Source organism: Rutidosis leptorrhynchoides, chromosome 4 (assembly GCF_046630445.1).
Source record: "Rutidosis leptorrhynchoides isolate AG116_Rl617_1_P2 chromosome 4, CSIRO_AGI_Rlap_v1, whole genome shotgun sequence".
NCBI lineage: Eukaryota > Viridiplantae > Streptophyta > Magnoliopsida > Asterales > Asteraceae > Rutidosis > Rutidosis leptorrhynchoides.
Genome location: NC_092336.1, coordinates 192,416,414 through 192,430,928, shown reverse-complemented (window position 1 = coordinate 192,430,928; position 14,515 = coordinate 192,416,414). Strand labels below are relative to the sequence as shown.

General features: G+C 33.3%; 1 protein-coding gene across 1 annotated transcript; it reads right to left on the bottom strand.

Moving 5' to 3' along the window:
* Positions 1 to 10,076: 10,076 nt before the first annotated feature.
* Positions 10,077 to 14,311, bottom strand: LOC139842962 (uncharacterized). Its single transcript, XM_071833056.1, has 2 exons — positions 14,164 to 14,311; positions 10,077 to 11,636 (listed from the first exon to the last, which is right to left on the bottom strand). Exon 2 carries the CDS (start codon positions 10,977 to 10,979, stop codon positions 10,530 to 10,532), a length of 450 nt encoding a protein of 149 aa, XP_071689157.1. The 5' UTR covers positions 10,980 to 11,636; positions 14,164 to 14,311; the 3' UTR covers positions 10,077 to 10,529.
* Between the last annotated feature and the right edge of the window lie 204 nt (positions 14,312 to 14,515).

Below are 14,515 nucleotides of genomic sequence, written 5' to 3'. Positions count from 1 at the left end.
TTGAAATATTTTGGTTTGATTGATTAAAGATATTTATACCTTAAGAATAAACGTTAAATTTCGCAGTGATGTAATAAATTTTTGTATGATATCAATAATTTCGGTCGCCAAACCTAATTTTATCGAATACCAATTTAATACTTTATAGCGAACAAATTAGCGTTTATTATCAAAAGGTTAAAAATGAAAATAAAAAAAATAAAAACTGTACAGACTTACCTGTGAGATAGTATTCTTAGTGATATGATCTATCCCACTCATAAGATAGTCGGTTTAATTAGTTTTCCATGGCTACAAAGGCGTAACCTCGAGCATTCAGTGTTTTTTCTTCTAAACATATGAACGGCTCGTCTCTGCATAAAGTAACAAATTCGGTGTTTGAATAGGTTTGATTATTTGAACATTTACCTCCATGTGACCATTTTCCGCATTTGTGACATCTTTCTAGGTGTCGTGCTCTTCTTTTCGCTGCGGATTTTGATTTTCCTTTACCAAATTGTAACTTATTATCTTCGCATCTGGATTCTTTTCTTACTCCGTCCAATCTTTCTCTGATTACTGATACTATTTCACTCGGAAGTGTGTCATTATTACGTTTAGTGATCAAAGCGTGTAGCATTAGACCATGGTTTAGTTCACAGGAAGTCTTCATTTCGTAAAAACCTAAAAAAAAATAAAAATTCAGAATGGGGGGAGAAGACTAGTTCTTTAGGGTCTGCTAGGGAAAGACCATTCGGGTTCCATTTTCGAGAACTACACGAAAACAGAAAATCTAACTCTAACAGAAATACATATTATCCTTTAAAAGACCTGATTCTCCCCACACTTAGTTAGCTGTGGTATCGAAATTGTGATTAACTTCATTGTCAACTTCCATTGGACTATCTATGTAATGTTTAACTCTGTGACCATTAACCTTAAATTCAATCCCATTTGAATTTATTAATTCTATCGTTCCGTATGGGAAAACTCTTTTGACTATGAATGGTCCAGACCATCTTGATTTCAATTTTCCAGGAAATAGCTTGAATCGTGAATTGAAAAGAAGAACTCTGTCTCCTTCATTAAATTCTTTTGAACTTCTGATTCTTTTATCATGCCATTTCTTCGTTCTTTCCTTATAGATTAATGAATTTTCGTATGCTTCATGTCTTAATTCTTCTAATTCGTTTAGTTGACTTAACCGTAGACGTCCAGCTTCATGTAAGTCGAGATTACATGTCTTCAAAGCCCAAAATGCTTTGTGTTCAATTTCTACTGGAAGATGACATGCTTTTCCATAAATAAGTTTAAAAGGTGTGGTTCCAATTGGAGTTTTGTAGGCTGTTCTAAAAGCCCAGAGTGCATCCTCCAATTTAATGGACCATTCCTTCGGATTTGATCCTACGGTTTTTTCTAGAATACGTTTTAAAGCTCGGTTGGTATTTTCAACTTGTCCACTTGTTTGTGGATGATATGAGGTGGAGATTTTATGAGTTACTCCATATCTTTTGAGAACTTTCTCAAGTTGATTATTACAGAAATGAGTACCCCGATCACTTATTAAAGCTTTCGGCGTTCCAAACCTTGCAAAAAGACGTTTTAAAAAGTTGACTACAACTCGTGCATCGTTAGTTGGGAGAGCTTGTGCTTCCGCCCATTTAGATACATAATCAATGGCTACGAGAATATAGAGATTATTATGAGATTTTGGAAATGGACCTATAAAGTCAATACCCCAAATGTCAAATACTTCACATACTTGAATGACATTTTGTGGCATTTCATCACGTTGACTTATTTTTCCGACCCTTTGACAAGCATCACAGGATTTGCAAAGAAGGTGTGCGTCTTTGTAAATTGTAGGCCAATAGAATCCAGCATCATAAACTTTTCTTGCTGTTAGTTGAGGCCCATAGTGCCCTCCTGTTGGTCCTGTGTGACAATGGTTAAAATTTTACTAGCTTCATCTCCGAATACACATCGGCGTATTATTTCATCTGGACAACTTTTAAACAGATGTGGATCTTCCCAGAAATAGTGTTTTATATCACTGAAGAATTTCTTTCATTTTTGGTACGATAATCCTTTTTCAAAGAATCCACATACTAAATAGTTTGCATAGTCTGCAAACCATGGAATTTCATTATAATCTATCTTCAATAGATATTCATCAGGAAAGTTGTTTTGTATGGCCGATTCATTTAGAACTTCTAATTCGGGATTTTCAAGACGAGAAAGATGATCAGCGGCGAGATTTTCTGCTCCTTTTTTATCTCGGATTTCAATATCGAACTCTTGTAAGAGTAAGATCCAACGGATTAATCTTGGTTTGACATCTTGTTTCGAAAATAGGTATCTAAGAGCAGAATGGTCGGTATAGACCACCGTTTTTGCTAGAACGGGATATGAACGAAATTTGTCAAAAGCGAAGACAATAGCAAGGAGTTCTTTTTCAGTAGTTGTATAGTTCGTTTTTGCTCCTTGTAACGTCTTACTAGCATAATATATAGGTTGAAATCTTTTTTCAATCCTTTGTCCTAAAACGGCTCCCATTGCAAAATCACTTGCATCGCACATTAGTTCAAACGGTAGATTCCAATTTGGTGTTATCATGATCGGCGCATTAGTGAGTTTCTCTTTAAGAATATTAAAAGATTTGATGCATTCATCTGAAAAGATGAATGGAGCATCTTTTTCTAGGAGTTTATTCATAGGAGTGGCAATTTTAGAAAAATCTTTTATGAAACTTCGGTAAAAACCGGCATGCCCTAGAAAACTCCTAACTCCTCTAACATTGGTGGGATGTGGAAGTTTAGCAATTACATCTACTTTAGCTCTATCCACTTCAATTCCTTCTTTTGAAATTTTATGTCCAAAACGATGCCTTCTTTAACCATGAAATGGAATTTCTCCCAATTAAGAACTAGATTTGATTGTTCGCATCTAATCAACATTTGTTCAAGATTAGCTAGACATGTTTCAAAAGTATCACCCAAGAATGAAAAGTCATCCATGAAAACTTCCATGCATTCTTCTATCATGTCGTGAAAAATTGCCATCATACACCTTTGAAAGGTTGCAGGGGTGTTGCAAAGTCCAAATGGCATGCGTTTGTAAGCAAAAGTACCATAAGGGCACGTGAACGTGGTTTTCTCTTGATCTTCGAGTGCTATTGGAATTTGAAAATATCCGGAAAATCCATCAAGAAAACAATAATAACTATTTCCGGCTAATCTTTCCAACATTTGATCAATGAAAGGTAAGCGAAAGTGATCTTTTCTGGTGGCGTCATTTAATTTTCTATAATCAATACACACACGCCATCCTGTTACAGTCCTAGTAGGAATAAGCTCATTTTTTTCATTTGTAATGACAGTCATGCCACCCTTCTTAGGCACGCATTGAACTGGGCTTACCCATGGACTATCAGAAATTGGATAAATTAAACCTGCATCTAGCAGTTTAATTATTTCTTTTTTAACAACATCTTGCATATTCGGATTTAGTCTTCGTTGGCGTTGCACATACGTTTTATGACCTTCTTCCATAAGGATTTTATGTGTGCAATACGAAGGACTTATTCCTTTAATATAATGAATCTTCCATGCAATGGCTGGTTTATGAGCTTTCAACACAGAAATGAGTTGTGATTTCTCATTTTCAGTAAGAGAAGACGATATTATTACAGGTAATTCAGATTCACCATGTAAATAAGCGTATTCCAAATGGTTTGGAAGTGGCTTTAATTCTAATGTCGGTGGTTCTTCTATCGATGATTTATATCGATATCTGTCTTCTTCTTTTAGCATTTGAATTTCTTCCGTTGTTGGTTCATATCCATTAGCTATTAGTGTAGCTAACATTTCAGCTTCATCAATTGGTTCATTACCTTCTCCTAAAGAACATTCTCCTGTTCCTTGTAATTCTGGAAATTCTTCTAACAATTCTGCATGTGAATCTATAGTTTGAATATAATAACATGTATCATCTGCAGATTGTGGTTGTTGCATTGCTCTATCAACTGAAAAGGTAACACTCTCATCCTCTATACTTAGGGTCAGTTTCTTACCAAACACGTCTATCATTGCTTTAGCCATGTTTAAGAATGGTCTTCCTAATATGAGAGGAACTTGAGAATCTTCTTCCATGTCCAGAACAACAAAATCTACTGGAAATACTAAATTACCAACTTTAACTAGCATGTTCTCCATTATCCCTCTAGGATATTTTATTGATCGATCGGCTAGTTGTATGCTTATTCTTGTTGGTTTCAATTCTCCAAGGTCTAGTTTAGCGTATAGTGAATACGGCATTAAATTTATACTAGCACCTAAGTCTGCCAATGCTTCTATTGAACTAAGACTACCCAGAAAACATGGAATTGTGAAACTTCCTGGATCAGATAATTTTTCTGGTATCTTATTCAACAGCACTGCTGAACAATTAGCATTCATAGTAACGGCCGAGAGTTCTTCCATTTTCTTTCTATTTGAGATTAGATCTTTCAGAAATTTAGCATATCTAGGCATTCCTGAAATCACATCAATGAAAGGAAGATTTACATTTATCTGTTTAAACATATCCAAGAATTTGGATTGCTCGGCTTCAAGTTTCTCTTTCTTCATTTTACTCGGGTAAGGAAGTGGTGGTTGGTATGATTTAACATAAGGTTTATCCTTAGCTGTGTTATCTTCATTAACCTTTTCAACTACCGGTTCTTTTTCCTTATCTTGATCAGGTGGTTGTTCTTGTGGAGTAGGAATAGCTTCATCAGAAGTTACAGGTATTTCAGGTGGTTTAAGTGTTGTACCACTTCTTGTGGTAATGGCTTTAGCTGTTTCATTCCGGGGGTTAGCATTTGTATCACTAGGTAAACTTCCCGGTTTTCTTTCACCTATTAACCTTGCTAGGTTACTTACTTCTTGTTCCAAGTTTTGAATAGAAGCTTGTTGATTTCTAAATGCTTGATCATTTTGTTCATTAGTTTGTTTTTGAGATGTGAAAAACTGCGTTTGAGTTTCAACTAGCTTCGTCATCATATCTTCTAAATTCGACTTTTTATCATCGGTTTGTTTTGAAAATTAGGTCTTTGCTGATTGTAAGTATTATTGGATACTTGTTGATTGCTAGGACCTTGTTGGTTGTTGTATGGAATATTTCGGTTATAGTTCTGGTTTTGATTGTAAATCGGTCTTTGCGGTTGATAATTATTCTGATAATTATTTCCAGGCCTTTGGTTTATGTATGAAATATTCTCTCTTTGTTCCATTGTTAATTCAATACTGAGACAATCTTTTGTCAAATGTGGTCCTCCACACTGCTCACAACTAATTCGTATTGAGTGGATATCTTTAGTCATCTTTTCCATTCGTCTCTCGACAGCATCTATCTTTGCAGAAATGGAATCTAAGTTATGGCTAGAATCGGCTCTAGCTGCTTTAGATGATCTAACGATATCTTTTTCTTGGTGCCACTCATGTGAGTGGGAAGCAGTGTTATCAATAATTTTGTAAGCATCAGTTTCAGTTTTCTTCATAATAGAACCACCAGCTGCTATATCTATGTCTTTTCTTGTAGTGATGTCGCATCCTTGGTAGAATATTTGTACTATTTGACAGGTGTCTAAACCATGTTGCGGGCATCCTCTTAATAACTTTCCAAATCTAGTCCACGCCTCATATAGAGTTTCATTCAGTTTCTGTGTGAACGTAACAATTTCTCCTTGAAGTCTTACGGCTTTAGATGCCGGAAAGAATTGTTTAAGAAATTTTTCAACTAAAACGTCCCATGTATCAATCGCCCCTTCAGGTAACGATTCCAACCAATCTTTGGCTTCTCCCTTTAAAGTCCAGGGAAATAACATGAGATATATCTGTTCATCCTCAACTTCTCTTATTTTAAATAGAGTGCAGATCCTATTAAAGGTACGAAGATGTTCATTTGGATCTTCCTTCGGCGCACCACTAAATTGGCATTGATTAGTCACCATATGTAGAATTTGTCCTTTGATTTCATAATCTGGCGCATTAATGTCTGGATGAGTAATTGCGTGACCTTGGCCAGTGCGTTTAGCTCTCATTCGGTCTTCCATACTTAAAGGTTCCAGATTTTCCATGATTGAATTTGTTGAATCCGAATCACTAGAGGATTCTGATTTAATGGTTCGTTCCTCAACAATCTCTGTTTGAATGATTGGTGGTTCCGGATGAAAATTTAATGGTTTAGGATCTATGAATTGTCCCTAAATATTATTCGGATTCTCAATTGTGAGGTCAGGTTCAAAAAATGGATTATCGGAAATTTGAATTGGAGTACTTGGTCGACTGGATGACGATTCTAAAGGAAAATCAATGGCGGTAATATTTGTTAGATGTCTTGATCTAGTTATAGGTGGTGAACGTACAAAAGGTGGTGAACGTCTTGCTCGGTGCATTCACTGAATATCCTATTAGTTTTTAAAAGGAAAGAAAAAATTATATAAGTTATCCAATTAATAGACTTTTCTGATTTTGCCCACGTTTCGAAAAGCCAAAAGATGCAGCAGAGAGGCAGGATTCGTTTGGTCTCAATATAATTGAGGACTGTTTGGCTCCAATAACTCGGTCCACGTACAAATCCAACTATTACTACGAACCAGAAAATTTTGATGTCTATCAATTTAACACTTAAAATAAATTTTCGTAATTTTAAGAAATTTAGATAAGAAGTAGAAAAAAATCTATGTCCTAAAACTAGAATAGCGAGAAATAAGAAAGAAAAAGAGTGCGTCGAAAAAGGTCGAAAAAGAAAAGATCGAAAAAAAGGTGTCGAAAAATAAGAAATAAAAAGAGTGACTTATAAAACTTTAAAACACTCGCCTAACCCAACCTTATTACTACCACTAACTTAAAATTATAATCGCAAATTGAGATTACTAATTGGAATGATAATTGATACATAGGTAAAAGGTGTCTAAAAATATTAAAGCTTACAAGTAAAACTATATCCCAAATGGAAATAAATTAAAAAGGTACTAAAACTTAAAAAGATGTCGCAAAATTCTAAAGCACTTTAATCTTAGTCTAAAGAAAAAAACACTTAAGGGATTTTACGGCAAAGCCTAAAAATTTAAAAAAAAAAAAAAAAACTATGGCAAAAACTATGTTTAAAACTAAAAACTAGCGAAAAACACAAATATTACGTTAAAACAATTAAAAAGGGACAAAATATAAAAATATACTAAAAGTTGTAAAAAGTACAATTTTTATAAAAATATTATTTTTATATTATTTATTTATTAAGAGTGTTAATTTTATAATTTATTTAAATTAATTAAACTAAATATACAAATTAAATAAATAAACTAAACTTAATTAATTAAAAATTAAAACCTAATTAGGGTTTTTAATTAATAATAATAATAATAATTACGTAATTAATGCGAAATTAGGGTTCTGTGTAACCCGTGTCAGACGGCTCCGCGAGTTGCGGTATTCCAGGCAAAAAACTCCGTGAGTCGCGGGGATTGAAATTTCAGATGACAGGCTGTTTCGTTTCAGTTTTTCGACGTAATTATTTTTTTTTCTTTTCTGTTTTTAATTTAATTAATATATTTATATAATTTAAATAAAACTTATCTTAAAAAAAACTAAAATAGAAATAAAATACTTTATAATTTTATAAATAAAAATCTTAAAACTAGATTTATATATATATATATATATATATATATATATATATATATATATATATATATATATATATATATATATATATATATATATATATATATATATATATATAATTTCAGTTTTTTTATGTTTTAATAAAAACAAAATATTTAAATAAAACTTATAATTTTTTTATAAAATAAAAATAAAGAAACTTTATAAAACTTAAATATTTAATAAACTCTTAAAAATATTTATATTTTTCTTTTTCTTTTTATATTTTTGAATATTTAAAACGTATTTTTACAAAAGCGTATTTTTTTTATATTAGCAAACTAAAAATAAATTTTTTTTTTATTTATTAGCGTTGTGCTTTCGGCGTTTAAGTTCCCCGGCAGCGGCGCCAAAAATACTTGATGTTATGCGAGGTGTATATAAAATAGCTTATATTTTACAAGGAAATACTATTAAATATGATACAATTTTACACAAGATATTTATTTATTTATAGAATGGATATACTTAAACCTTGCTACAACACTTATAGGCAGTGTACCTAATCGTACAGTAGTGTAGTTTTTAGTAAGTCCTGTTCGTTCCACAGGGAATCTTTTTCACAAAGCTTAACGCTATATTAGTTTAAATTTATAAAAATACAAATATATATATATATATAAGTAATATTATTATTATAAAGGGGGGTTTTTACCGTTTAATGACCGGTTTGTCGATTTTAAAAACTTTAGTCGCAGTTAAAACCAAATGTAAAATATTAAAAATAAATAAAAGACTTAATTTAAAGCGTAAAGTAAATAACGATAATGAAATTGCGATAAATAAAAGTGCGATAATTAAAAAGTACGATAATTAAAAGTGCAATTAAATACAATAACAATAAATAAAAGTGCGATAATTAGAAGTGCAATTAAATATAAAATAAAGGAAATTAAATATGAAATAAAAGAATTATGCTTATTTAAACTTCCGTAATCATGATGTTTGACGTGTTGATTTTAGTTTTATGCCCATGGGTTAATTGTCCTTTGTCCTGGATTATTTAATATGTCCGTCTGATTTTTGTCCATAACAGTCCATCAGTCATAAATATAAAGTGCGAGTGTCCTCGTCAAATTATCCTTATACCCGAAGTCAAATATTCCAACTAATTGGGGACTTAAACTGTAACAAGATTTTAATACTTTGTTTAATAATTACACCAGGATGTCGACTGAGTGTAACCCAAGGTTTTAATACTCTGTTATCAATTATGCCAAGTGTCCTTGTACATAATTTCACCCATGTTTTAATAATTCTAGTGGCTATTAATCCATTCCCGTGTCTGGTTAAATGAACGATTATTCGTACATATAAATATACCGCCCATCGTGTCCGATTGAGTGTATATGGTTATTTATAGGGACGTCCAATTGTAAATCTTTATATTAAAATTAACAAACTATCATTTAGTTAAACAAATATAAAGCCCATTAATAGCCCATAGTCTAATTTCCACAAGTGTCGTTCTTTTGTCCAAACCCCAATTATGGTACAAAGCCCAATTACCCAATTTTAGTAATTAGCCCAACATCATGATTACTTCGTTTTAAATAAGCATAATAATAACTTAGCTACGAGACATTAAATTAAAAAGGTTGAACATAACTTACAATGATTAAAAATAGCGTAGCGTTACACGGACAGAATTTCGACTTACACCCTTACAATATTCGCTAACATACCCTTATTATTAGAATTTAAAATTAAAATTAAAATTAAAATATAAATTATATATATTTACGTATACATATATAGAGAGAGATTGAATTTTTTTTTTTGGATATTTTTGCGATCAAACTGCATTTGCTTTTATAGGGATTTGAGTCTAGGTGAGCTCCGCGAGTCGCGGCCTTTTCCCTCTTTGAACTCCGCAAGTCGCGGAGTTCTATTTTACAGCTCACACCATTTTAGAGCCTTTCTTGCCGACGGATTATTATATAAATATAATATATATATAATTTATATAATTAATTATATATTATATTATATTTATATACATAGTTAACTTGTAATTTTTAGTCCGTTGCGTCGAGCGTTGAGAGTTGACTCTGGTCCCGGTTTCGGATTTTCGAACGTCTTTGCGAATAATTTAATATCTTGTACTTTGTGTTTTGAATCTTGTACTCTTGTAATTTCGAGACGTTTCTTATCAATAATTGGAACCTCTTTGATTGTATTTTGTACTTTTGAGCTTTTTGGTCATTTGCGTCTTCAATTCGTCGAATCTGTCTTTTGTCTTCACCTTTTATTATTTCAAACGAATATTACTTGTAAATAGAACAATTGCAACTAAAAGCTTGTCTTTCTTGAGGAATAATGCTATGAAATATATGTTCGTTTTTGGCATTATCAGATGTATTAGGCTTGCACCATACTTTTTTTGGCAAAAATAACAAAGGCTTTTATATAAAACGAAAAACGTTTTCGAACAGAAAACAAAGTCAACGAGAGATACAAGAAAGAAACTCCGATGATATCCATATACATTTACAATTACAAACAAACAAAAGCATTAAACAACGAAATCAAAAGAAAGCTACGAATCATGAAACCGATAAAAACAGACTTAAATATCCTTTATGGACCGAATTCTTCCATCCGGCGCCTTAGAACCAATTTCTTCTTTCGCTTTTGTTGGTTTTTATTATTAACCAGGGCAAGTGGAATCTCACTAGAGTTGATAAGATTAACCTTAACTGATTTGCTCTCGGTCATACACGTCATCATAACATCAAAAACAGCGAAAGCCTCGTTGGTCATTTTATTTTTACCCCAAGCCGAAGAAACCCTAATACCCAACCCCGCTACTCCGCTCTTCTTATCAACCTTACCACCCAAAAACTAGTTTTGAATGGCTTCCCCGTGATCCAGTTCATCATCATGATCAATGAGCTTATAAGAACCCAATGTAGGAGCGTCGTTCCTTCTCGACTGCGAGTCTGTGCCTTCAAATTGGTCTCTAGGAACTTTTCTTTTCAAAATGTACCATGCTTTCCAAAAACCATCACATGCATGGTCCCCACAATCACAATACCTCCTTCCATTACGACCAATCAAAATCAAAGGAGGTCTTTCTTCCTTTATACCATCCTCACGACTTGTCATCAATTCTTCCTTCTTTTTCTTCTTTAAATGAGCCAATCTTTCCACAAACGTGATATCGTCTTCGTTTACCTCTAAAATTACAGAATGTGTGACATTATCAACATACATTGGACCCAGCCCATGCCTAATATCTGGCCTAGAAGTACCCACAACTTTAATCACATGATCAAGATCAATAACTGGCATGTAGCCATGTTGGGCTTATCTGCGCAATACCCATCAAAAACTTCAGGACTAATACTCTTTCGGTTTTCAAATCCAACATTAACATCTCTTGTGATATTTCCAAAACTTGTATCCTCGAATAAACATCCGGAACCAACGAAAATTTGATCTTTAGGTTTCACATGTTGATCCAATCTTACGAGCTTACATCCTTCTGACTTAAATGAACCGAATTTGATTCTTGAATGGAGATGATTTTCGTTAACTTTATTCTTCCTCACCGCAGCATTAGCATCTTGACGAATTTCGAAACTTTCGGTCCTCACACCATTAGTCACCACGAGTTGATTCGTCGATTCCATCAATTTATGATCAAATCCATCAAATAAGAACATGTTCAACTTGTTAGTGTCCAAGATTTCCAAATCCAAACACTAAATTTAACGAACTTCGGGCCTTTTAAATCAACTTCGACCGAGTCATGAATATGTCTCGTACTTGAATATTTTACTATGGCATACAAAGAACCCACTGAACTTAAAGTGGGGGTGGACTTGGCAACGGTGATGACCTCACCAAAAAGGGCTCCACTAGTCGTAGCATTTTATTGAGAGATACATGTGGTCGGAAACCCCAACATTTCTAACCACGCCTAACGGTCATATGTAGTAGCCAAATCTGCAAATGGAGGGATTCCAACAAAATCTGACGAACGATAATTGATGATAATATTAAATGTAGCCAAGTCACTGCAAATACAAATCCAACCGAACAGTCCAAACTTAAAAATGTTTGAGATGTGTGCATTGCATGAAATTAAAAAGCTACACTTTTATGTCAACAAAAGGAACGGTGTCAAGTAACAATACCGACCATTGGAGTTGTTTCAGACAACATCATTTGGATCAATGGAACACCTTAGCTTACTATGCAAAGTAACTGCTCTCCCATGATTTATACTAAAATAGATTATAGGCCAACCCTTGAAATTTGGTTGCCCAAAAATCCTCGATCGCCTTTTGTGCATCAATAGATTCGACGAATGAGACGAAAGAGTACCGTTTTGAAGGCCAAAATTTGATCTCCTTACACTACAACAAAAGTGTACCTATGGGACCCCCAAATTGGTCGTATAATGTCACTTTATAGTAGGGGTGTTCACAAAACCACCAAACCGCGAAAACCGGCTGGACCGTATCGATTTAGTTGGTTCGGTCCGGTTTTGAATATTGGCAGCCGGTCGCCGGTTTGAAAATCTCCAAACCGTGAGACTCGATTCGATTTACGGTTTCGCTAGGCTACCGGCCAGTTAAACCGTACCGGACCGGCTACAAAACACTTGATTACGGTGTATTACTAATACTATATGAAATATGTTACTGATATTACAGTAATGTAACATATATTACCATGTCCCCGGTCCTATTCTTTATATAATATATATATATATATATATATATATATATATATATATATATATATATATATATATATATATATATATATATTATATCAATAAAACAAAACATAATTTAAATTTCAATTACTTAGCAATTAGTAATAACAAAGAAGGCACTATATAATAACAGGGATACTTCTTGGGGAGTCAGGGATAGAATGCAACTTATGCACTACATCATTATAAATGCACTTAAGACATATCTTAGTTAATGCAATTCAAATCATAATAAACAAAAGAATTGAAGTTGTGGATTAAATATATATGTCTGTTAGTTGTACATTACTTTAACTTTTTCTTCTATATATTGCTAGCAAGTTACAAATTGCTTAGAAAATGGATGTTGTAACTGATCATATAGGCATCCATTTTCTGGGTAACAGTGAGGGCATTCAAATTGAGTACACTGCCGTGTAATACCCAAATACCCAAATAGCCACCATGCAAGTTTACATCATAGCTATATAAGGCATTCCAAATAGCAGCTAGATACACTGATTTTAACCAATTCCTACCTTATTATTCACGAAAAATATTGGATCTACACATGTTATTTCTTATTTTCTTTCTTGTTACAAACCGAGTGATTTCCAACATTCAAAAGCATATTTTTCCCAATTTTTCTCGAAGTAGACTTAAGATACAATTTTCATTTGTTTAGTTTCATTAAATTATACTATATATTATGTGAAAATAAAAGACAAAATAAAGAACTCGAAACTGTCAAACCGGTCAAACCGGACTGGGCCAAACCGGACAGTAAGACAACTTTCTTGGTCTGGTTTGGTTTCATATATGTTGAAACCGTGGATGCCGGTTTGGTTTGAGATTTAGTCGAAATCGGACCAAACTGGACCGTGAACACCCCTACTTTATAGGACCTTTTCGCATGATAGAACTCAAGGAATGGGGGTGAAACACCCCGTTAAGATCTATTAACGGCGTGTTAACCATCGGGTCCTACAGTAACAGTACGCCCTCTAAATGAGACGTTATCAAAAGTATTTGCATTTATTATTATTTAAAAAGTTTGACTCGTAAACGTAAATCCCGTTAAACAGCTACAAACCATAAGTCATATGGAAATAAATAGCAACAATAAGTTTAAAAGTGTAAATGTGAATAAACAAATGTCCGAATAAAAGCCGGACTCCAGTAGCAATAATGCATGCGACCTCTAAGCACACAATGGAAGAAAATCATCTAAGTACACGAGATAAAACATGCAAATCGAGTCAACATAAAGTTTATGAATTCATAGGTTTGTATTCAATGTATGCAATTTCATAGACCACGATATGTAATCCAAAAATAGTTATCAAAAGTGTATCGAAAACATGTGATTCTTGAACGAAAAGTTATTAATTTTTCACAAGCTATTCAATAGTAAGAATAATAGGATCAGTAGGACGTCATGTTATCACAGAAAAATCAGATTAATCACGAATTCACAACGAAACCCTAATTGCACATATCTTGTTAACCGTTTATCGAAATCGTGCGTTATCTATGTGCAAAATTAATAGTTTTTGAGAGCAATCCAAATATGCAATAAGATTAACATTATTTAACATGTAAAAGTCAGTTAGAGTCTGATCAAATTTGTGGTTTAAATAGAATAGCATGTACGGACATATAACGAACAAATCGGACATACTCGCATCATGGTTTGAGCACTAGACACCGTTTTAACCCCCAATAGACATTAAAATGATGATAATAAAAACTAGGATTTTAGATTCATACCCAAATCAATCAATAAATGATATAGATGTGTAGAGGATAAGGAGATGATCGTTTTATCTCACTAGCACGCAATCAAACAAGCAAAAATCGAAGATGTTCTTGATCCTTGAAGAAATCAACTTTTTGGAGGTGATGGGGGCTGAATAATTTCGTTGCTAGAGAGAGGAGGAAAATAAAATGCACAGTTAATTGATTAATGAGGTTAGGTTGATTTAAGGGTTTAAATGACAAAGGCCCAAAAATAAAAAGCAAGGGAGACCTTTTTCCATAGGATTCGGACGATTGGTCCATGGGAAGGTGTCTGATAAAGCATAGAATAAATGCATCAGGTTGGGTTATTGCTTGACATCAA